At 47.1% G+C, this 25,603-nt stretch overlaps 1 protein-coding gene across 1 annotated transcript in view; it reads left to right on the forward strand.

Annotated features, from left to right (window-relative positions):
- PKD1L1 (polycystin 1 like 1, transient receptor potential channel interacting) overlaps positions 1 to 20,903 on the forward strand; it is a 119,265-nt gene extending 98,362 nt beyond the window's left edge. The window contains exons 55-57 of the mRNA XM_073885040.1: positions 2,669 to 2,830; positions 3,879 to 4,049; positions 19,748 to 20,903. Of these exons, the coding sequence (XP_073741141.1) occupies positions 2,669 to 2,830; positions 3,879 to 4,037 (321 nt within the window). The 3' untranslated portion in view covers positions 4,038 to 4,049; positions 19,748 to 20,903. The remainder of the gene's footprint in view (positions 1 to 2,668; positions 2,831 to 3,878; positions 4,050 to 19,747) is intronic.
- Positions 20,904 to 25,603: the final 4,700 nt, after the last annotated feature.

Here is a 25,603-nt window from a genome sequence, read left to right on the forward strand (position 1 = left end):
CCATCCACTGACCCATCCATCCATCCATCCATCCATCCAAACATCCATCCAAACATCCATCCATCCAACCATCCATCCATCCATCCATCCATCCAACCATCCATCCATCCATCCACCCACCCATCCATCCATCCATCCATCCATACATCCATCCATCCATCCATCCACTGACCCATCCATCCACCTATCCATCCATCCATCCATCCATCCATCCATCCATCCATCCATCCTTCCACTCATTTGTTCATTCATGCACTCATTCAGCAATTACTTAAAGAATACCTATTCTATTCAGGCAATGGTGAAACAAACATAAGAGGACATGGTCCACAGTCCATAGAAAAAGACATGTATAAACAAAGAGTTATAGCAATTTTTGGATTTTTGATACATTTCTTTTATTGGATATGTGGTTTGCAAATATTTTTCCCATTGCGTGGCTTGTCCTTGTCATTCCTCTAACAGTTTTTTTTAGCAGAGGTTGTTAATATTTATAAAGGCCAATTTATCAGTTTCTTCTTTTATAGATTCTACTGGTGTCCTATCTGAAAATGAATGGCAACCCCACGGTCACACACATTTTCTCCTATGTTTCTTCTAGAACTTTTATGGTTTTATGTTTTAGATTTAGGTCAGTAGTCCATTTTGATTGATTGATTGATTGATTTTTCCATTTTGATTTAATGTTAGTGTAAGGGACAACTTTTAGCTCAGAGTGAATGTTCTTTCCTGTTTGGGATATCCAGTTGTTCCAGCGCCATCTTTAAAAAGCATGTTGAGGGGCACCTGGGTGGTGCAGTTGGTTGAGCATCCAGTTCTTGAGTTCGGCTCAGGTTGTGATCTCAGGACCCTGAGACTGAGCCTCGTGTCGGGCTCAGAGCTCAGCACAGAGTCTGCTTGAGATTCTCTCTCTACTTCTCTCTTCCCCTTTGGCTCATGCTCAATCTCTCTCTCTCTCTCTCAAATAAGTCTTTTTTTTTAAAGCATGTTTTATTGCCAGTGTATCTTTGTCACAAATCTGTTCGTGGTTTCCGTGAGTCTGTTTCTGGGTTATCTGTTCTATTCCACTGATCTATTCTGTCGCCAATCCCACACTGTCATGATTACTAGAACTCTATAGTAATTCTTCACATAGCGCAGGTGAGCCTTCCAGATTCATTCTTTTGCAGTTTGGGCTGCTCTAGTTCTTTTGCCTTTCCATATGAATTATAGAATCAGCTTGTCGGCATCTATGAAACAGCATGCTGGGATTTTGCTCAAGATTGCTGTGGATGCGTAAATCAAATTTGGAGAGAACTGACATCTTCATCAGAGCAAGTTTATCAACCCAAGAATCCTGTCTGTGTCTCCACTCATTTAGAGCTTTCACGTCTGTCTTCGGTGTTCAGTAGTTTTTAGCAAATTATATGCATTTTTATTTTATTTTATTTTACTTTAGAAGTATTTATTTAATTATCTGAGGCATCTCCTCAAAGGGAAGAGCACCTGGGGGGGAGGCAGGCATCACAAGAGTGAAGATGGTGGCGAGGCCCATGCTGGATTTGGGAACGATGCTTGGAGCCAAGCATGGCAGGCCCTGAATGTCACACTAAGATGATGAGGTGCTTGGGCTTTATCATGAGGAACAGGAAGGCAGTGGTACCCGGGGGTCCCTGAGAGCAGGAGTCGGGGCGCGTTACCGCGGGCTCCTGAGGCTCCTGTGGCTGGTAAAGCAGGGAAGCCGCAGACCCACATATACTGTCTGAATGGACAGTGCCCTGTCCTCAGGCACCTAGGCCTCCCTGCAGGGTTCTGACATGTGGCCAGGCGTTCAAGGGATTTAGGGCTGATCCAGGAAAAAGATAAGACCACGAGAGACAATAATGCACACAAGCTGTATGTGGCCACGTCCTGACAGGGGCCACAGTCCAGGACTGTCCAGAGGCTGTGTCTCAGGGCCACCATCAAGAACCAGGGAAGGGCAGGGGGACATGGGGAGGGGTGGGAGAGGGGTCTTCTGTGTGTAGATGTCACCCAACAGCAAGTGGGAAGTCTGAGTCAGAGATCCCAAGGGCAGCGGCATGCTGGAGTCCAGGAACTGATAACAGCTGTCTGTGATATCCGCAGGGTATGCAAAGCAGGCTCTGAAATGGCTCAAACTTTGCTTGTTTGGACTATTTTTACAACAGTTGAATGCATACAACTTTGAGTTTGGTGCCTACAGGCTTTCTGAGCAAGCAGGTCTCAGCCTGTAGTAAAGAAGGAAACAAGCTGGGGCCATTCTGCAGAGAGCATGTGAGCTCGTCTTCCTGTCTCCTGGGCACAGGCTCAGGCTCACACAGTGGGGCCCCCCCAGAGCCTGGCGGGGCTGCAGAGCACCCCGAAACCAAGTTTGCATGTGGAAATGCGCACCGTGTTGACAATCTTCATCCTCAACTTTCAGAGACTGAAAAGAGCCTTTATGTGTATATCCATTTATATACCCATTTTGATTGTTGAATTCACCTTGTTGTAATTTAGTTCCATGCACCCGATTTTTTTTTTTTTTTTTTTGCTAAGCAGTTGCTGTCTTACTAAAAGGTCATAAAATAGCATCATCAGATAGAATCCCCATTTTATAGTCTATCACATTAACGAAGCCATGTTTTGGTTGATAACATGAAATTTGTCTTTTCTTTCCTCTCCCCAGCTGAGAGATTCCCTTGTGACTCTTGCTCGAAAAAGGAAATCTTTTCAAAGACAGTCCCTCATGAGCCTGGCCGATGTGACTGCCTGCGTACAAGGGGCGGCCCGGGCCTGGCTGGGGCTGGAGAGGCCACAGCGGGAAGAGGCAGAGATGGCTGAGAGGCAGGTAAGCTGTGGGTGTTGGATTAGTGAGCACGATGTCTCGCCCGGACAGTTCTTCTTCCTTGTAGAACCTCACTTCCGGTTATTTAAGCACGATGGGATTCTGTGCCCCCTGTCATTGCAGAGCCATGGCATTTCTAGCACTTAGCAGATTACCAAGCAGGTTCTCTTCCCTTAACTCATGATATCCTTGGATGACCCTGTGAGGTTAGAAAGACTGAGTTTATGATTCCTCCCCCCTTCCCCGTAACACACACACATACCCCACTATGTCCCTACAGAACAGCCATTTGCTTTTGGTTTCTGCCACCAGTGCCAAACTTCTCCCCAAACAGGGGGATATAGGTCAGCCTAGTCCCCCTGACATGACTGAAAGCAAACAAAGCAGGCATTTGCACACTGAATGCCCAGCTATCCTTCACGACTGATACTTACGTATCTCTGAGTATAGTTCCAAAGCCAATCATGTGCAATTGTGATCTTGGGCATTTTTTAGGGCTTCACTCTTTATTATGTATTTTACCATCCCTTACTGCCTTTAAACCCATGTGATAGTCCTCATATAGGCATTCTGAACCCTAACACTTACCTGCATGTGACCCGGGACATCAGGGATGAGTGTGCACAAACATACATGACCTGGGGCATCAGGGATGAGTGTGCACATGTGTGTGAGCCGGGGAGTCAGGGATGAGTGTGCACATGTGTGTGAGCCAGGGAGTCAGGGACGAGTGTGCACACGTGTGTGAGCCGGGGAGTCAGGGACAAGTGTGCACACATGTATGTGTCCTAGAGCATCAGGGACGAGTGTGCACACATGTACGTGACCCAGGGCTTCAGGGACAAGTGTGCACATGTGTGTGTGAACCAGGGAGTCAGGGAACTGAGGTCAAGAACTCAGGCCCAGCACCGAGGTCTCTGACTCCAGTGAGTTTTCTCACAAAGCACAATACCATCTAAAGTCAGTACCACGAAATGCTTCAGAAAATGAGAGGAAAAGAAAAAATTTCATTTCTTGAGGGCATTCACTAATCTGGTTTTCTTTGCTCCAGAATTACCACCTGGATGAAGTTTCTGATCTGCTAGATGAACTTCTGTGGAAAATTCATGGTTTGTCGGACAGCCTACGACGTCCTCGTCCGGAGCAGCGATTTGGTGATACGGGAGAGGCCAGGGCAGAAGGCCGTCCCTCGGTGGGCGTTTCTGCCTAACAAGCCACTGAGGTAAGCAAATGAGAACTTATTTTTATCGCTCTACTTTAGAGCAAGGATGTTTTTTAAGTTCTAAGGGAGATAGGAACTGGTTGCCACTCCAGATCATGAGGTCCGTTTGCATAAATATCCCCTCTGGGCCCTCTGGGTAGGTAGCTGGTGGGAAGGTGCGCTGGTCAGAACTGAAGAACTGCTTAATCATGGAAAATGTGTCCTGTGACTTCCAGCTTATGATGGTGGCAGAAATATCTCTGTGCTCCCTGACCTCTGATTAGAGCTGGGAGCAACAGAGATAGGGAGAACCAGAAATGGAAATTCCATCCTCCCAGACACCAGGAAATATCTGTGCTCCAGAACAGGACCAAGAATCCCCAAAATGGCGGCCACTACAGAGAAAATTAGACCAAAGGGGGAGAGGATCCTGCCACTTCCCAGAGCACACAGAGTTCTCCAATCTCAACAGTACGTGAGGGGGGTGGGATGGCAACCAAAGGAAGGCCCCTGGTTTGGATGAAAAGATAATACACCACAACAGAGTTAAAGGAATCCCCTGGAACATGAGTGTTGGGGACACGGGGCTGGAGGAAAGCCATCTGTTGCAGAAACCGTCTGTTGATGTGTCGCCAGCAGAGGGGCTGTTGGTGGCCCACAGGTCTGAAGCCCTGAGATGCACACACTGCGGCAGATACACAGTGAAAAGCCAGATGAGCATTGGGCTCCACCGTGACGTGTGTTCTTGGGGGGCTCCCTGAGATCCAGAGAGACACCGTGGAGCCCAGACCAGCCACCATCACACAGCCCAGTGGCATGGGCATGCTCCCTGGCCACAGTGAGATGGACCCTTTGTGCAGAAGTGGACGCTCATAACAAACACGAATCACCACAGGGCGATGCAACATGCTGCCCAAGAAAGCAGTCGTTAAAGATGACCATAAGGGAAGGAGATGAAGAGCAGGCCTGCAAAGGATTGCCACACACAGGTGAGACTGTAGGCAAGGTGTTCTCTGCACGCAAGACTAAATGCACAGAAAAGTTCCCTCTCTGAAATAAGAGAGCAGAGCCAAGATGACAGAGCTAAAAAGTGGAATAAAAGCACAAAGGAGAATGGACAGAGTTGAGGAAAGAAAAGAAACAGATGCCAGAAACACGGGCTGAGCAAAAGAAAAAAGTATCAGATTCACAGAAAAGAGAGTGAGGGATCCAGATGGCAAGTTTGAGAACAAAATGAAATAAAAAAAAAAACCTAAAATTGATTTTAGGGAAAATCATACACATAGAAGTCAGACAAAGAAGAATATGCATAAGGCAGAGAAAAGACGTGTGTCATTAGTATCTCCCTCCACCCACCCCAGAGAAGAAAGCACAGAAAAAAAATATTAGAAGATATAATTTACGAAAACTTTCCTGAATTAAAGATATAGATCTATACGTTTAAAGAGTAATTGTATCCCAGGGAAGAAATGGATTCAAATCTATTAAAAAAAGGACAAATCTTGATAAAGTAACTAGAGTAAAGAACTAGAGAGTCTTACTGACATCCCGATACCTTCCCTATCTATCCCCCGAAAATCAAGTCACTTCCAAGTAATTAAAATTATTTAAAGGTTATTTACTAATAATTATTTAAATTGTAAGACAGCTATTTAAGTGTGCACATGATTAGAAAATTGGGCAAATGATAGGAAAACATAATTGTTACAGAATAGGAAATACGATGTCCAGTTGTGTAGAGAACTTAGAAGAAAATCTATGAAAACAAAAGGACCGGTGCCCCTTACTGTTTGTAACATAAAATGATGGAAAAGTTCAATACAAAATTTCAGAAGAAAGATGATTCTATGCATTTGTATTCATTCATACCATAAGGTTAGTGCTATTATTTCTAGATTCTAGGGTTAAAACAAAGGACCATGTATACCGCTAACTTGGTGCTCAGAGGAAAGTAGGGTCTCTGTTATGGAGCACAGCAAATGAAAGTAAATAAGTCTTCAGCTGAAATCATCAGGGGAAATGTGCATACGCACACACATGCATGCACATGCACACACACGCACGCACACACATGCACACACGCATACACGCACATGCACACTCACACGCAATGCACACATATGCACACATACACACATGCGTACACATGCATGCACAAACTAAGCATTTGTAAAGATGAAAATGCAATTTAATTAAATTAGCAGGAAATAGCCTGAGATCAATCTTTTAACAACAATTAATTATTAGCTAATATGTAGCTAAATATGATGGAAGAAAGTGCAATAAATGCACAGAATAAAAATGGGAAAGCAAAAATTAAGGAAATTCAGTGAACTATAAAATATTTGGAACGCAAGAACAGCTCTCAATACTCCTTATGCACCAGCTAACTCGAGTCAGACAGAAGCCTCAAGCAGCGTGTGAAGACCACCCTTCCAAAGGCACCTTGGTTCCGATGGTCCCACAGGTGACATAGTACCAAACTACAAGAGACGCATACGTTCAAAATGTTCTTGGACTGTTGCAGAGCACAGAGAGAGAGAAAGCCTCCAGATGTGCTTCTACGAATCTAAGTAATGTATTAATATCAAAACTGGGCAGCAATATCTCTAATTTAAACAGACAAAACAACCACATGCCAGTTTACTGATTTTGATACCAGAATACCTAAATTGAGAAAACCCTATAAAGGTGAATGAATCCTATCAACGAAACCAAGGATTCCAGGGAACCACGCATTGCCGCAAAATGTGGAACCCCTTTTCTCCATTGAAGGAGGGCAGGAAGCTTGCAGCTCTGTGGTCTTCACACCAGGCCACGGGCTCTGTGTGGAGAGAGGACCTTCCTGCCCCTCCTCCTGGAGCTGGTGGTGTCCCAGTGAAGAGGGCGGTGAGGCTGCCTTCCAACATGATTCCCGGGGCATACTGATCCTGATTGCCTAGAAGCAAGTATCTAGAAATCATAAAAAAGGACTTTGGGAATTTAGCATTTTCTCAGAAGAATATTGTTGTGATTGAAGGTTATGATCTTTATTAAGAATGTAATCTTGCTGGGGCGCCTGGGTGGCTCAGTTGCTTGAACATTGGACTCTTGATTTCAGCTCAGTTCATGATTTCAGGGTTGTGAGATTGAGCCCCATGTCGGGCTCCATGCTGAGTGTGGAGTCTGTTTGGGATTCTCTCTCTCTCTCTCTCTCTCTCTCTCTCTGCTCCTCCTCCCCTGCTCATGCTTTCTCTTTCTCTAAAAAACAAAACAAAACAAACAAAAACAATGGCAAATTGAATCCAGCATCAGATTAAAAGAACAATAAGAAAGAACATTTAAGGGATTTACTGGTCTCCTTCCTGGACACGCCCGAGTTGATACATCTAATAGCGGACAGCCACACTTCCCAGCGTGGTTGCTCGTGTTCCGCACGCACAGCGCAGCCTACGGTGGGTCCTCGGATGGGGCACCAGCCTGTGCCGTTCAGACCAGTTTCCTGAGGTTCGAGGACAGTTGCCACAGAGGCACGGGGCTGCCTGTAGATCCCAGTTCCTGCGCCACAACCTGCTGGCCCCACACGGGACAGACCCTCTTTTGTATGATGTGATCTGAGCAAACAACCCGTTTGAATTTCCGAACTTCAGGGTAGCTGTTTTTCATCTTAGCCTTTAATAATTCAGATTCGTATCGTTATAAACTGGAAGGGTTGGTTTCCTGGAGCTATGCGAACCACCTACAATCACATTGTTCTTTGTCTTTTTGGAGTGACTCAGTGCAGCGACATGCCGCGGGGCTGCCCGTCTCTGCGCTTTCATCCTTGCCCGCTTGGCAGCCGCAAGTACCTTAGCACACTCTCTGCTAGGCTGTGTCGATCCCACCCGGGGAGAGCTGCACACCAGAGGACTTTGCCCCAAATTCTTCCTGATGCCCGGACCCCGTCACTTCCCCCCGACCCCACCACCCCAGGGACCCACTGCTCTGTGGGAGTGGCCAGGCCACTGAGACTTCAGTGCAGCTTTGAGGGGCCAGAGGGGTTTTTCCTGCTGATCTTCCTCTGGATTCACTTTTATGAATATGGCTGAGTCAGGCAGGAGCATCCAGAAGGTCAGGAACATCCCGACCTCAGGTTACAGTCTGCCTGAGCGGTTTTGGTCCTTCTTTACAAGGACATGTCATTCCTTAGCACCCACCTGCCAGGAGGGAAGCTGGGCATTTGGTGTAGCCGTGGAGGATCCGTGGCTCACTTTGCACCTCCATGGGAACCTTCGGAGAGGTTTGTGTGTGCCCTGTGAGTCAGTGACTGTCAGGACTCGGCGAGCCATCAGAAGGGTGGATTTTCATCCCACTCCTTCCCTTCCCTTTGCCAGTTTGCGGGTGGCCTCAAAAGATATTTGGAAGACTTGGCCTTTCCTTAACGTGGACAGCCTATGAATGTCACAGAAACCCGCCCAGGAAATTTGCTGAGCTCCCCCTCCCCCCCAAATCCAGGACTTTTTGTGGTCCTGATCGGGTTCCATAAACCCAGCTTTCTGGACTCATGAACACACGGAACTCGAATCCTTGAGAAGAAAACAGGTTATGAAGGATTGGTTTAAGGAAATATCCGCTTGGCCTGAGCACACAGGAAGTATGGGCTCCCGGGAGAGGCAGGTGGGGCTGGTACTCGAGCACCTGCTGAGTGGGACTTGGTTTTAAGCGCTGGCTGGCTGGTGGGTGGGCCTAGGGTAGTGACTTAACATCCTGAACCTCAGTGTCCTCCTGGGTGAAGGACCAAGTACTATGACGGGCACAGCTCCCAGGGGCTGGGGACAGGGGTCCAGGGATGTCTGTGTCTCCCGACCAGACACAGTATTCCTGGAACTTGGAAAATACAAGTCTCAGAATTGGAGGCAAAGTTCTCAGCAACTCCGGTGCCCACTTGGATCAGCAGCATGAAGGCCCTCGTCGTGGGAGGCTGCAAGGGGCCATTCATGATGCAGATGCTGGGTTACAATGAGGTCTCGGGGTGCCCGGCTGGCTCGGTTGGTGGAGCCTGCGGCTCTTGCTCTCGGGGTCATGAGTTTGAGCCCCACGCTGGGTGTAGAGATCACTTAAAAATAAAATCTTTTAAAAAGATAATAAAAAATTAAAACGACGGGGCGCTTGGGTGGCTCAGTCGTTAAGCATCTGCCTTCGGCTCAGGTCATGATCTCAGGGTCCTGGGATCGAGTCCCACATCGGGCTCCCTGCTCAGCAAGGAGCCTGCTTCTCCCTCTGCCTCTCCCCCTCTCCCTGCTTGTGCTTGCTCTCTCTCTCCAATAAAGAATAAAATCTTTAAAATCAATTAATAAAATGAGGTTTCCTAGGAAGAATGCACTCCCCCATAACTCCCAAGATTCACTCAATATGTAGCAGGAGATTGGTCCTGGATTTGACTGAACTGACCCAGCATCCCACAGGTCTGCCCGTGAGCTGTGTCTCACCCTCTCCTCTCAGGGCTTTCTACAGAGCCTGGTGCTCACTAAATACGTAGTAATCGGTGACTGGCCAAAAGAAGCTACTAAAATATGTATATGGGTAGAAAGAAGGAAAATAAAGTAAATAGGGCAGAGTGTTAATATGTGATTCCAAATAGAGGTATAGGAGCGCTCAAGTGAACTATTCTTGCAAGTTTTCTTGTATGTTCAAGATGATTTCCAAATGAAAAGCTTTGGGGCGCCTGGCCAGCTCAGTCGGTGGGGCGTGCGACTCTTGATCTTGGGATTGTGGGTTTGAGCCCCATGCTGGCCGTAGAGATGACTTAAAAAAAATAAAAAATAAACGAAAAGGCTCTGTTGAATCACTGCAAGGCAAGGTGACAACATGCTGGGGTCAAAGCTACGGGTGTGATTAGCTGTGATGTTTCTTGTTGTTTTTCTAAACTTTTCTCCACGTCTAAGAATACCTTGGAATTTTTCCCTTCCGTGGACATCACAAGAAAAGCTAATTAAATTTAAGAGAACTATTCAGCTGTGATTTACAGATGCATAATATATCAGAAGTGGAAAGAACCAGACAAATGTTGAAGCAGAAAGTCTTCGGAGATAAATTTCCTCTGCTTTTGGGATTATATTTAAGTTTGCCCCTGATAACTTCCCAAGATGGAGAGCTGTTGTCGGACTTTGTCGGACTTGATTCATTGCTTCCTGGCAGCCCGAGCTCTGGCCAAATTGAAATATTATTGTTAATCCCTTCTTCATTTCATGGTGTGCTGGGGTAACACTTGAGACGCGATGGATAGAAACCAGGACTTCTGTGTGCCTGTGAAAACGTAATTTATTTACGTGAACCAAATTATCTTGTCGTGGGAGCCAAGGAAGCTGGATTCCTAAAGACTAAATGGCACTATCAGCTGACTGCCTTCCAAAGAAGTTTCTGTTTTAGCTGAGAGTCTTTCAAACTATGGTTATGTCCCAAAATAATAAGCAAAATACTGCATTTGTTTGCCGGGGCGGCTGCAACAAAAGCCCAGAAACACAAGCGTAACGTGTCACAGTTTGGGAGCCCCGGGATCCGAGATGGGGTGCCACTGGGCCTCGCACCCTCTGAAGGCGCCGGGGATGGGTCTGTGCCAGGCCTCCCCACCTCCCCTGCCCGGCTCCTCGGCTTGGGGACCCCCAGCTCCTGTTTTCCTGGGGTGTCCCCCTGCGTTTGTGTGTTTTATAAGGACATGGTCACCTGGGGTTAGGGCTCCCCCATGGGACCTCATCTTGATGTGATTATCCATAGAGTGAGGTCACATCTATAGGCACTGGGGTGGCACCTTGGCATCTTTGGGTGGGGGACCCATCACAAATACCTTTGAGCAAATGTCGCTACTTGAGGACAAGGGCTATATCGTTTCAATTAATTTCAACTTTTTGAGGAATTTCATTCCACTAGGGTGAAAAAAAGTAAAACAAAAATTTCACAAGCTTTCTATTTTTTTACTCCGCATAGATCCTCCTGTGGGGAGGCTTTCATAGGACAAATGTTTGCATCTTAGGACATGCTGATTATCGTAAAAACTACAGAAGGAATGAATCATCCGAGTTCTTGGACCCTGAAAAAGATCAGGTGATAACCAAAAAATGAATTCTTTTTTGCCACTTGAAATGGCAGTTTAAACTAGGAGCACGATGGGGCACCTGGGTGGCGCAGTCGGTTGAGAATCCGACTCTTGATTTCAGCTCAGGTCATGATCTCGGGGTCCTGATACCGAGCCCTACGTCGGGCTCCGTGCTCCATGCAGAGTCTGCTGCTCTCTCCCTCGCTCTGTTTCCCCTCTAGCCCACCCAGGACTCTCTCTCTCAAATAAATAAATCTTAAAAAAATATATATATAGGCTCACGATTGAGCCTCCCCCTGAAACCATGGGTGTCTGGATACCACACCTTTAGTAAAGGACTGACCCCACTCCCCAGCAGCTCAGAAGGAAGTGTCTAGTCTGGGTGGGTTCTAGTGCAGTGGATCAAAGCAGGTGCCACACTTGGGGACGTGTCCTGAGGAGCTCATCCTGCCTCATGACATTGAGGGGTGAGGCACGTAATTTGCAGTGGGACCAAGGAGAGAGGTGGAGCAGTGGCTAGACCTTCCCTGTCAGACCCCATGCTCCCTTTCTGGCATCCCCAAGTCTCTCTTGGGTGGAAGAGAAGGGGTCCTAATTACAGCAGGCACCGTGGGCATGCCAGACCCAAGCACGTCCCCACTCACTGCCCCGGTGTGGGAAGGTACTGGACCGGATCTGCAGAATTAGAGTGCTTGTAGAAGGCAGCTGTGGAAGTCTCAGGGACTGGGGACCCCTGTTCTAGGGCTGGCTACCTTCTCCCTGATGTCTCCCGCTGCTGTGGATTGTCTGGAACTGGCTAAAGAGCAGAAAAATACTAGCCTTTGGCCTCGGAAATGTAGAAGCCTTAGGAAGGCTTTCTGTGCAGTGAGCAGAACTCAGTTGTTTTCCAGAGATCGGTGCTGGCCAGAGGCACCTTCATAACTTACTGCATTTCATTTTCACCATCTTCCTGGTCCTGCTGTTGGGCAAGGAGCAAGGAAACTGGATCATCAAATTTCAGGAATGTGACTGGAACCTTTGGATGACCTTAGCATACCCAGTGCCCTGCAGACGGTGAGCGGGTTTGTTCCCAAAGCTGTGGATGACAACGTTTATAATCCTCAGAGGTGGCTGGTTTCTTGCACGCTGAGTCAGAGGAGAGGGATGACCATGCCGGGTCGCGGCAGTGGTCAGGACGGTGATGTGGGGCAGAACAGACACAGAGGTCATGGGGACAGAGCAGAGAATCCAGAGATAGAGCCATGCAAACAGGCCCAACCAGTTTTCGACAAAAGTGCAAAACAATGCAGTGAAGGAAGAACAGCCTTTTCAACAATGGTGCTGGTGTAATTGGACAGCTGGAAGCAAGAAAAAAGTGAAAAAAAAATAGTGCTTCAATCTGCACCTCACACCTTAGACAAAAATTAACTCAAAACGGATCAGGGACTCAAAGGAAAAACATAAAACCACAGCATTTTTGAAAAAAGAAGAACCAAAGAAGCAAATCAGCACAATCCATAAGATCAAAATTAAAAGCTTTGCTCTACAAGCTACCTTGGGAAAAGGGTAAACAAACAACTAGAGATTGCAAACCACACATTCGACAAAGGACTAGTATGTAGAATATATAAAGAACTCTCAGAACTCAGCAATAAATTACAAATAATCCTGGTAGAAAACGGACCAAAACATGAATGGACATTTCACTGAAGAGAACGTCCAGAAACTCACGAGATGTGAGCCTCAGCAGCCACGAAGGTGACGAAGGGTGGGACCAGTGAAGCATCACCCCACACCCATGACAACGGCTCAAGTGAAAGTAGTGACACTTCACGGGGCGTGCATGCAGAGACCCGTTCTCGCATCCATTGCTGGTGGGAATGTAGAGGGGTACAGCCCTTCTGGGAAATAGGCAACTTCTTATAAAATGAAACACAAGAACTTAGGATCCAGAAATGGTACCAGAATGGATATATTTATCCCAGAGAAATGGAGACTGGTGTTCACACAAAACCCTGTGCGTGCACTTTCCTAGCTTCCTTGTAATACCCCTAAGTGGGGAAACCTCCCCGATACCCGTCACTGATTAAACAGCGAAACTATAGGGCATTTGCCTGTGGAACACTCTGCCGGAGTGAAGAGGAACAGGGTATCCGTGCGTGTGGCAACCAGGGTGCATCTCCAGGGAATTACGCTGACTGTCAGAGCCAAGCTCGGGTTACGTACTATATGATCGTGTTTATGTAACACGCTTGAAGTGACAACATTACGAAGTTGGGTAGCAGATTCTAGAGCAGGAGGGAGAGACATGCAGCTAGAAGAAGGCAGCAGGAGGGACCCTGGGATGGAATGTTCTGTATCTTAACCATATCGGATGTAACATCCAAGTTGAGAGGGTCCTGTGGTTGCGAGAGACGAGATACGTTACTGTGAGGAAAGCCAGGTAAAGGGTTCATGGGATCTCTGTACGAGGTTTTTACAATGGCACCTGTACCTACAATCTCTCAATGTAAAAAAAAAAAAAAATAGTTTAAAAATAACTTAAGATTGTTCTAACATGCAAAACTAGCATGATGGAAATGACACTTTATAATTAATAAAAAATGTAATGCTTTCTCTAGCAGACAAGAGAGTGGCCCCAATCAGAAATGTGCTTTACAACCCGCGCAGCTTCCCGGTACCTCCTTCCTCCAGCCCGGCCCAGGGTTTATCCCTTGCCTCAATTATCTTTCCAGCGTGAAAGTTCCAGAGCACAGAGGCATCTGCGATCCTCCAGGGGCTGGCCGTCCCCAGTGCTCTGATCTGCCTAATGAGGTCCAGCCCCGTGTTGGGCCCCACACCATCTGTTTCCACTTCCTGTTGTACCAAGACTCAGACAGGGGCGATCCCATGCCACGGTGGATCCTGGAGAGTCCCTCTTGGAAGCTCCAAAACTCAGGATCATTTGGGATCAGAGTAATATGTTTGTGTCAGTAACCAGATATCTGCAGAGAGAACGCTGGCAGAAGTGTGCGTGGAAGAAAGATCAGGGCATCGGCCAAGCCTGAGAGATACAGGAGTTCTGCCTAAAGCTGGAACCACCCTCCCTGATGTGGCAGCTCAGCGAATGGGCAGCTTGCTCCTTACCAAGCAACATGTTTCCGCCATGACAGGCTCCCTGGCATCCGAACAGCATCAATACCCCAGAACGAAATGGATGAAGGAAAGCGACTCAGCCCAGGACCATGCAAGTTCAATGTCCACATGCACCACTACATACTTGGTCTCTGCTCTAGGGCGGCCCACTTGACGGGACATGCAGCCGGCGGGCTGACTGGTGGGCCATCTGTCCGCACGGTCTAATACCTCCTCCTTCTGGATCCACATTCGCTGCCCTCACCTAAGAAAGAAGTGGAAATCCTCGTGGTGCTGGGCAGGGCTGAAGCTGTACTTCGGTCGTGCTTTAGACCAGATAAGTTAAGGCTATGAGAGCATATTGTCAAAGACCGTTGAGTTTCTCCATGGGGCAAATGTCCTGATTGAATTACTGATACAACAGTTTGTCAGCTCAGCTCATGTTTAAAAAGGTACAGCCACCAGTTTGTTCTGTGGGCAAAACTCCTTCTGAGATAAATAGTCTTGCCTTGCATTCCGGGTAGGTCTGGTTCAAGATCCAAGATGCCTCTGAGGTCAGTAGGAGCCACCACAGACCCCCCGTGTTGGGGACGGCAGTCGGGGGAGAGACCAGCACACACGGGACTGAGACATGCGAGTTGCCACGAAAGAGGAACTTTTAAGTCACTAACCGATGTGCCAGTGATACAACCACATTTCCAGTGCCCTTGTCCCTACTCCAGATTTAAATGCACTGAAAATTGGTGGCTTGGGTCAAAGACCTCAGCACATCAAACAACAGAAGTGGCTTTATTAGTTATTATTTGTATTTATTATTTATTATTTGTGTTAGTTATTGTTTATTATTTGTAAGAGAAATACTTTCCTCATTCCACCCAACTGTAAACTATATTTTTTGATGATGTCCCCATCTCCACCTGACATTGCCCCACCCCCACCGTCCCCATGAGTCCCTTCCCTTGCCTGCTGACTCCTGGCGATCCTCCTCTGGCCCTGTGTGTACCGTCTGTGTGCCCAGAATGATAAACACTAGTCCAGGAACAGGACGGTCAGGGGAAGTCCTGTGTTGTGTCTCACGGGAGTCTGGTTTTCCTTCTCATCAGCCCGGCTGGGGTCATCTGGTCTCAAAGAACCAGCTTTGGTTTCATTGCCTTTCTCTGTTCTAGGCACTGATTTCTGCCCTGATCTTTAGTATTTTCTTTCTCCTGCTGCCCTTAGGTTTAATTGGTTCCTCTTGTCCTTCTTCAGATAGAAGCTGAGCTCCCTGGCTGGAGATGTTTCTTCTTTCCCATTGCAAGCATTTAGTGCTATGGTTCGCTCTCAAAGGATGGCTTTAGTGCATCCTGCGGGCTGTTACAGGCTGCGTTTTCATTTTCATTTAGTTCAAAATACTTTCTGATTTCCCTTTTGGCTTCTTCTGTGACCCCATATGTAGAAGCCTGCCTTTTAGTCCGCATGTATTGGGATTTTCCAGATGTCCTCACGTAACTGATTTCTAATTCTGTTGCGGTCAGAGAACATACCTCGTGTGGCTTGAATCCTTTGACAATTCCTGAGACTTGTTTTATGTCCCTGAACGTGGCTGGACGTCCTAAGGAGCATGTCCCCTTTGTCGCTGGGAGAGCACTCTGTGGCTGTCCCTGAGGCAGGGCTGGCTGACGGCTCTGTTGGAGGCTCGCGCACCTGCTGATTGTCTGCTGGAGTCGGTCAGGACGTGGGGACTGAAGTCACGTCCTGCGGCTACGGATTGTCTGCTTCTCTTTGCAGCGCCGACAGCTTTTCTTACTTTGTCCTTATCCTCGTTCCTCTGTTTGTAAAGTGTTCTTTATCTCTGACCACTTTTAAGATTTCCTCTCTATCGCTGGTTTTGAGCAATTGGAGCACAATGTGCTTGGGGTGGTTTTCTTCCTGTCTGCGATGCTCAGCCTCGCTTGGATCTGGGGATGTACAGCTTCCATGGGAACTGGAAAATTTGGAGACATTTCTTCAAGTATTTTCCTGACACCTGCCCCACATCCTTCATGGCCTCAAGCACCTGTCAGGCCCCCTGACGTTGTCCCACAGCTCACGGGTGTCCTTTTCACTTAAAACAATCTTTTTTTTTTAATAATTTTTTATTGTTATGTTAATCACCATACATTACATCATTAGTTTTGGATGTAGTGTTCCATGATTCATTGTTTGTGCATAACACCCAGTGCTCCACGCAGAACGTGCCCTCCTCAATACCCATCACCAGGCTAACTCATCCCCCCACCCCCCTCCCCTCTAGAACCCTCAGCTTGTTCTTCAGAGTCCATCGTCTCTCATGGCTCATCTCCCCCTCCGACTTACTCCCCTTCATTCTTCCCCTCCTGCTATCTTCTTCTTTTTCTTTTTTCTTAAAATATGTTGCATTATTTGTTTCAGAGGTACAGATCCGTGATTCATCAGTCTTGTATTAAAACAATCTTTTTTTCTCTTTGTGTTTCATTTCGAATATTTTAAATAGCTATATCCTCAAGTTTGCCAATCTTTTATAATTAAGTAATTAACCCAGTGTCTAATCTTCTGTATCCTCAAGTTTGCTGATCTTTCTAATTAAGTAATTAACCCCATGTCTAATCTTCCCTGAATCCCATACAGCATGTATATTTACACACACACACACACACACACACACACACATCTTATCTCAAGCTTTATAGGTTTCATCTCTAGAAGTTTGACTGGTTGTGTTTTTTTTTTTTTTTAAGATGTATTTATTTGAGAGACAGAGAGAGAGAGGTGGGGGGAGGGGCAGAGGGAGAGAATCTCAAGCCGACTCTGCGCTGAGTGAGGGGCCCCACACAGGGCTCGATCTCACAACCCTGAGATCATGACCTGAGCTGAAACCAAGAGTCGGACGCCCAACCCACTGTGCCACCCAGATGCCCCTGATTAGTTGGGTTTTTAAACCTATCTTCCACGTCTCTACTTCATTTCTTGACTATCTAGAAATCCAGTTATAATAATGTCTTTGGTTTATACCCTCTAATTCCAGCATCTGTGTCCCCTCCGCATCAGCTTTAACTGTTTGATTTTCCTCATCTCGGTCACGTTTCTCCACTGCTTTGCATACCTGCTATACCACACTTGTGAGTCTTCCCATGTTGAATGCTGGATATTTTGTATTTCTGTTAAAACTCATGGGCTTTGTTCTGGGATGCTGTTGAGTTCCTTGGAAAGACTTTGAGCCATGTGACTCTTGCTTTGCAGACATGTGAGGCAGGCCATGGGCAGCCTTAATACGGAGTTAATCGTTGTCTCTGCAGAGATGAGGCCCTTCTGGAAGGGCCTGCACGAGGCCACGCCGACGATGAGGTTGTCCACTCCGGCCCCGCGTGGGCACCGGGCACTGCTCTAACCCGCTCAGCTGCTCTCAGCCTGGCCTTGAGGAATTTCCCCTCGCAGACGTGTGGAGGGCCTCTCTGGGCCTCTCTCCTCTGTGGGCCCCCTGCGAACGCCAGCTGCCGGGACCCCCAGGCCCTCACCTCTGCCCCCCAGCCCAGGGAGCCCGCCGCGCCCTGCCTCTGTGTGCCCTCCCTGGAAACTCAGGCAGTGGGCCGTGTATCCTGGGGCTCTTCTTGCTCGTTCCCTGTCTTCCAGCAAAAGAGGGATGAACCGTTGACTCACGGGATGATGAGGACGGGTCCCCGTGAGCCTACGCTGAGTGAAAGCAGCCGGACGGCTAGAGTCCGCAGGCACCGAGTGCTTCCGTTCAGACGCGATTCTGGGGCAGGAAAATGAGCGTGTGGTGACAGAAGCCCGACCCACGGCTGCAGGGGCCTGGGGGTGGGGGATGGCGGGGCTACAGACGGCCATGAGGAGACACTTGGGGGCCACGCAGACGTAACAGCCTTCAGTGACGTCATCGAGACGTCGAGCTCCCGAGCCAGCGTGCTGGTGGCCTTCCCGACCAGCCCAGAGACACGCGCCCACATCCAACAGGGGCTCTGAGTCAGAGCCCGCACAACGTCCGGGAGACAGCAGGGCTCTGCTCATGCCCTCCACGGGGCCGACGGGCTGTTCGGCCTTGGCCGTGGCCGTGGGCAGAGCAGTGAGGGCCCCACTCCTCACCGCAGCAGCCGTGCTGGGGACCTCTTTCCTTCCATCTTGGTCAGTCCACTGTGCCAACTAGCAGGCCATTGTCCAAACTCACATTTCTTTGATTACTGGTGAAGTTGAGTATTTTTTTTTTTATGTGTGCTAACCACTTTTTTTTTTTCAGTAAATTGTTCATGTACTTGGCCCATCTTTCTTTTCTTTTCTTTCTTTCTTTTTTTTCTTAAGGTGTTTTATGGTTGGGGGAGGAGGGACAGAGGCAGAGGGAGAAGGAGAAGCAGGTTTCCCGCCGAGCAGGGAGCCCGATGTGGGACTCGATCCCAGGACCCCGAGATCTTGACCTGAGAAGGCAGACGCTTCACTGACTGAGCCACCCAGGCGCCCTGGCCCATTTTTCAATTGGAAAAAATACTTACTTTTGTGTCTGATTAGAAGAGATCTTTATTGGGCGCCTGGGTGGCTCAGTCGTTAAGCATCTGCCTTCGGCTCAGGTCATGATCCCAGGGTCCTGGGATCGAGCCCCATGTCGGGCTCCCTGCTCCGCGGGAAGCCTGCTTCTCCCTCTCCCACTCCCCCTGCTTGTGTTCCCTCTCTCGCTGTGTCTCTCTCTGTCAAATAAATAAACAAAATCTAAAAAAAAAAAAAAAGAAGAAGAGATCTTTATTTAGTAAGTGTGTTAATTTGCTAGGGCAGTCAGAACGCGGTAGCACAGATCATGTGGCCCGGATGGAAACGGGTTTCCTCCCGGTGCTGGAGGCTGGAAGTCCGAGATCGGGGTGTCCGGGACTGGCTGTCCTGAGGCCTCCCTCCCTGGCGGGGAGACACCGTCTTCTCCCTCTGTGTCCTGACTTCCTCCTCTTATAAGGGCACCAGTCAGATGGGATTAGCACCCATCCAAACGGCCTCATTTGGTCTTAATCACATCTTTAAAAGCCCTATCTCCAAATACGGTTATATTCCGACGTATGAACACGGACAGGACTGTCAACATATGAATCCCGAGGGGACGCAATTCGGCCCATAACACCAAGAATTCTAACTATTCTACCTACTTCCTTTTTTGCCTTTGAAATTCTCGTTGATAACAAATACAACAGACCACCTATGTATGTGTGCGTATTCTACTGTTGCTTGCCACATGCCAGCCGCGGTTTGAAGTTGTTTTTTTACAAATATTAACTAGTTGAGTCTTCACACAGCCCTGAGAAATAGGTTTTATTAGCCTCTGCCTTTGTGTCAGGGCACAGAGGGATAAAGTAACGTGTCGCGGGTCCCAGAGCGAGAAGGCGGTGACGCTAGCACGTGAACCAGGCACTGGGGTTCTGGAACCAGCATTTACGCATCCGGACATCCTGCCTCTTAGGGGGAGCAGAGTCCACGGAAACCTCACCCCGGGATGGACTCAGCTTCTGCCCTTGGGGTTCACTGCACAGAACCTTCTCCGTCCTGACAGATCATAATACGGATTCATCTTTCTGTCTATTTATTTTAGGTGGATTTGGGATTTGTTCCGGTGTAAGATGGTTTTCATTTTTTCTTTCTGGCCACCAGGGAGGGAGGACTCACGGCAGCCCGGTGCCATGCTAAGGTGCTCTCAAACATCTGAACCCACACAACACCGTCTGCAGCCGACGTCCGGGCTTTATAAGGACAAGAATCAAGGTTCCAGGAAGGCACCCATGATTCAAGTTCACACAAGTATACGGAAAACTAAGTCACAATCGAGGTTTGTCCGTCACCAGACCATCACTCAAAACCCCCCTCCCAACAGTCCATATTGGGGTAAGAGTCCATCTCTACTGTTTTCCAGATGGTTCCTTTCCTAGCTGCCCTGGAGCTACGTATTGTTGTATTTGTTTGCTTGTTTGTTTGCTTATTTGTTTTACTGAATCCGTCCTGGTATCAAAAGACTATCACCTTATTGTGTGACGTTTCTGTTCTAGCTGTTGAGTCTCGGTTCCTATAAGGTAGCACATAAATCTAATAAATGCAATAAAATGGACTGGGATGGGGGCGCCTGGGTGGCTCAGTCGATTAAACATCTGACTCTTGATTTCAGCTCAGGTCATAACCTCAGGGTGGTGAGATCAAGCCCCCCATTGGGCTCCCCACGTGGTGGGGGATTTGCTTGGGATTCTCCCTCTCCATCTGTCCCTCCCCCCTTCCCTCTCGAAAGAAAATAAAGAAGGAAGGAAGGAAGGAAAGAAAGAAGGAAAGAAAGAGAGAAAGAGAGAGAAAGAGAAAGAGAGAAAGAAAGGAAGAAAGCAAAGACAAGACAGAAGTATTGGACCAGGATGGGATTTTGATTTTTAAGTAGGGTTTTTCAAATAAAGTCCTCATTTTGTAAAGTTAGCAATTGAATCTTGCCAGATTAATGGCTCTTATTTTTCCTGACTTACTAATTCAATGTAAAATGGTTATTCAAACTGAACTTTGAAGTTGGCTAGGTTGATATTTTGAATCCATTTAAAAACCTCCCTGCTCTTTTTGCAGCTTCTTGGGGTACAAAAAAAAAAAGAAATTTGAAAACGATGTGAGGTAATGATGTTATGGTGACCACTTGCAGCATATATAAATATCAAATCATTACATTGTACACCTGCAACTAATATAATGTTATGTGGCAATGATGTCAATAAAAACATTAAAATGTATGATACAAAAAAAGTTTTTTAGAAGTATTTTTATTGCAAACAATGAATTCTATGTATTTCTGTTTTTCTTTATTCTCTTTATACCTGGCTTCTCTCCAACAAAATGAATAAATGAACAAAATCTTGAGACAGTGTATAAACAAGAATGTCAATACCGCACCGTAATCAATAAACCAGCTGGGGAATAAAAATTGTGGAGGAGAAAGCAAACAGTAGGTTGAGCGTCTCACTCTTGTTTTCTGCTCAGGTCAGGATCTCATGGCTTGTGGGATCGAGCCCCGGGTCAGGCTCCACACTTGGTGGGGAGTTTGCTTTGAGGATTCTCTCTCTTCCTCTCTGTCTGCCCCTCCCTGCCCCACACTCACTCACTCTCTCTTCCTAAAATAAATAAATAACTCTTGAGAAAGAAAAAGAGAAAAGAAAACTGAATGAGGTTAAAGCAAGCTGTGCACCTGCCTCGTGAGGGGATAAAAGGCAGGCAGAAGGAATAGCAAGTGCAAAGGCCCTGAGGTGCTCCCACCTCCCACCTGCAGCAGAATGAGACAGAGGCAGAGACAGAGAGAGACGGGGCATGGGGAGTCTTGCGGACGCAGTACGATTGTGAACTTGATTCTCAGTGTGAGCAGGGAATGGGATGATCGACAAATTTTTAAAGACCTGTCTCTGCTGCTGCGTGGACCAGAGGCTGTAGGGGAGCAAGAGATGAGGGAGGGGGACTGGCTGGGAGGCCATGGAGTCACCCAGGCAGAAGGTGGGGGTGGTTTGGTGTTGGGCGAGAAACGGCCGGTTCGAGGAGCTTTGTTTCAGGGTAGAGCTCTCAGACTTTGTGACTGGAGTGGGCTTCAGGTAGAGGAGTCAGGGTGGCCCCGAGCGAGGCTTTGAGCCAGAGCAACTGGCAAAGTGATGTACGCGGGACGGAATGGGTCCTTGACACGTCCATGGGGACTTCATGGTGTTGAGACCATTGGTGTCCACGTGTGTGAAAATGAATTAGATTCATGCCTCACACTACAAAAAAAGAGTATGTTCCCAGTGCATTTGAGACCTAAATGTAAGAAGTAAAACTTTAATATTTTTAAAAGAAAAATAAGAAAAATTAGTATGGCCTTGTTCACAGCAGAAAACGTTTCTTTTTAAACAAGACACAAGCAAAAGTCAAAAAACTGAAAAGTAAATTTTATTATTTATAGCTTTTGCCCAGCTTCATCAAGATATAATTTATAAATAAATTTATAAATATAACAATCTGGTATACATATGCATTGTGAAATTATCACAATAATTTGCTAATTCACACATCCGTTAGCTCACATACTTATCATCTGTGTGTGTAAGAGCACAAGACCTGTTTTGGCAAATGCCAAGTATACAATGCATTATCATTAACTATTGTCACCATGCTGCCCATTTGGATCCCTCCAAATTACTCGTCTTATAACTGAAGGTTTGTGCCCTCTGACGGATGTCTCCCCGCCCCTCGTCCCGTCCACCCCGGGTCGCCACCATTCCATTCTGTGTCTGTGAGTTCCAAGTGTTTAGCTCCCCAGGTAAGTAAGATCATGCATTATCTGTCTTTCTGTGCTTGACTTAAATTTCACTCAGCATGATGTCTTCTAGGTCCATCCATGTTGTTGCAAATGGCAGAACTTCCTTTTTGAGGCCAAATAATATTCCATTATACATATACTACATCTTCTTTATCCATTCATCGGCTGACAGACACTTAGGTCATTTCCATGTCTTGGCTACTGTGAATAATACTGCAGTGAACATGGGGTCCAGATATCGCTCTGAGACAGTGACTTTATGTCCTTTGGGTAAATACCCAGAAGTGGGATTACTGGATCACGGAAGCCCTATTTTAACTTCTTGAACCTCCATGCTATTTCCAAAACGGCGGCACTGATTTACATTCCCACCAAAAGTGTACAAGGGTTCCCTGTTCTCCACATTCCGCCAACATGTAAGGTCTCTTGTTGCTTTGACGACGGCCATTTCCAGGCAGGTGTGAGGTGGTATCTCATTGTGGTTTGGATTTGCGTTTCCTTGATGATGAGTGATGCTGAGCATCTTTTCACGTACCTGTTGGCCATTTCTATGTCTTCTTTGGAAAAACATCTCTTCAGTTCCTTTGCCCAGTTTACAGCCAGGTTATTTTCTCGTTTGCTTTTTACTACGAAGTTATGTGTGTTATATACACATACTAGGTATTAACCCCTTATCAGATATGCGCTTTGTAAATACTTTTTCCCATTCTGTAGATCGCCTTTTTATGTGGTCGATGTTTCCTTTGCTGTGCAGAAGTTTTTTAGCGTGAAGTAGTTCTGCTTATTTATTTTTTTCTCTTTTGTTGCTTTTGCTTTTGGTGTCAAATCCAAAAAACTCATTGTCCGGACCAGTGTTAAGAAGCCTCGTCCCCAGGGACACCTGGTGGCTCAGTCGGTTAAGTGTCTGCCTTCGGCTCAGGTCATGATCCCAGGGTCCTGGGATCGAGTCCTGCATCGGGCTCTTGGCTCAGTGGGGAGACTGCTTCTTCCTCTCCCTCTGCCGCTCCCCCTACTTGTGCTCTCTCTCTCTCTGACAAATAAATAAATAAAATCTTTTTAAAAAAAGGAGCAACCTCTTCCCTGTGTTTTTTTTTCTAGCAGTTTTATGGTATCAGGTCTTACACTGAAGTCTTTAATCCATTTCAAGTTATTTTTTGTGAGTGGTAGGGGTCCGGTTTCATTCTTTGGCATGTGGATGTCCAGTTTTTCCATATTATTTATTGAAGACTGTCCCTTCCCCATTATGTGTTCTTGGCACCCTTGTCAAAGATCAGGTGCCCGTGTCCGTGTGGATGTATTCCTGGGCTCTCTATTCTGTTTGTGGGTCCACATGTCTGTTTGTATTGTCGGTACCATCCAGCTCTTTAACATGGTTTGAAATCAGGAAACATGGTGCCTCCAATTTGTCCTTCTTCAAGGTCGCTTCAGCTGTTTGGGGGGTCTTCTGTGGTTCCATGTGAATTTGGGGATTATTATTTTCTATTTCTGTGAAAAATGCCATTGGAATTTTGATAGGGATTGCATTAAATCTATAGGTCATTTTGTATAGTATGGATACATTAACAATATTAATTCTTCCACTGCAAGAACACAGGATATCTTTCCATATATTTATGTCTTCTTCAGTTTCTTTTTTTAAAAAGATTTTATTTATTTTATTTAACACAGAGAGAGACAACACAAACAGGGGGAGTGGGAGAGGGAGAAGCAGGCTTCCCGCCGAGCAGGGAGCCCGATGCGGGTCTTGATCCCAAGAGCTGGGATCATGACCTGAGCCGAAGGCAGACGCTTAGCCACTGAGCCACCCAGGCATCCCGGTCTTCAATTTCTTTCATCAAAGTCTCATAGTTTTCAGAGTATAGATTTTTCACCTCTTTGGTTAAACTTTTTCTCCTAGTGTTTTATTCTTTTTGATATCATTATAAGTGCGATGTATTTTTTGTAATTTCTTTTTTCACATTTAAAACATTAACACTTTTCTCTGAAACTAAAACCTATAAAGAGAGTGAGAAGACAGCCATGGGGTGAGAAGCGATAGTCTTACCACGTGTAACTGACAACGGATTAGTACGCAGCATGTACAGAGAACACCAACAAATCCATGAGAAAAAGGCAAATGCACAAAACCAGGCAAAAGTGAAAGGACACGGGATAGTCCAGTCAGTATAGCAGCAACCGTACAAGGAAGGAACAGATGTTCAAACTCATCAGGAATCCAGAAACCATTAAAATAAGCTGCTCTTCCGCTCCATAGCCCTCAGTTGGGCACAGATTAAAGGGTGTGATGACATGAGCACTTGCCAGGGGGCGAGGAAGGAAGAAAACCCCTGTATGCTGGAGAACTGCAAATTCCTATAATCACTGCTCAAAACAATTTGCCAGGAAGCAAATCTTCTGGGGGTGCCTGGGTGGCTCACTCCGTTGAGCATCCAGCTCTTGGTTTTGGCTCAGGTCGTGATCTCCGGGTCGCGGGATCGAGTCCCATGTTGGGCTCCATACTCGGCGGGGCATCTGCTTCAGATTCTCTCTCTCTCCCCCCACCTTCCCCTCCTCCCACTCGCCTCCCCCCAAATAAATAATAAATCTTATCTTCTGCGGCCTGTGTGAGGAGACCACTGGTGGCGCTCTGTGTATATCTGAAGAGCCAACACTGGGAAGCTTTGGGAGACAGTGTCCTCCTCGGGTTTCCTGTTCCCCTCTGTGCCTCGCTGGCTGAGCCAAGGCTGCAAAGGCTTGACTGCTCTTGACCTGCCATTTTTCAAAGCTGTATTTATAGGAAGGAACTGCGAAGGACGAGGTGGTATCACCCCAGAACACAGCGGCTGCTCGCGTACCATCCGCTCTACACCCACGGGGTCCCCCCAAGGTCAGAGGCCCTCTCTCGGATGGGACCTGCGGCATGTGCAGCTGTCGCCTGGCCCTCCATGGTCACCCCGTGGGTACTAGGTGCAGGGAACCAGTGCCCACACCCTGGCCCTCCGGCTCTGCTTTGGCCGTGAATAACAAAGTCTTCCGTCTTTGACCCTGGAACCTTATGTCTTCTTCCAGCGGCCTGAAGCTGGGGCAGCCTAACTTGCTGGCCAGCAAGTGGATGAGATCCCAGACCTTTCCCAGTTCTTGACCGAAGCCACCCAAACATCCACCATT

Source organism: Callorhinus ursinus, unplaced genomic scaffold, assembly GCF_003265705.2.
Source record: "Callorhinus ursinus isolate GAN/ISIS: 27379988/994484 unplaced genomic scaffold, GSC_fseal_2.0 scaffold60, whole genome shotgun sequence".
NCBI classification, from domain to species: Eukaryota; Metazoa; Chordata; class Mammalia; order Carnivora; family Otariidae; genus Callorhinus; species Callorhinus ursinus.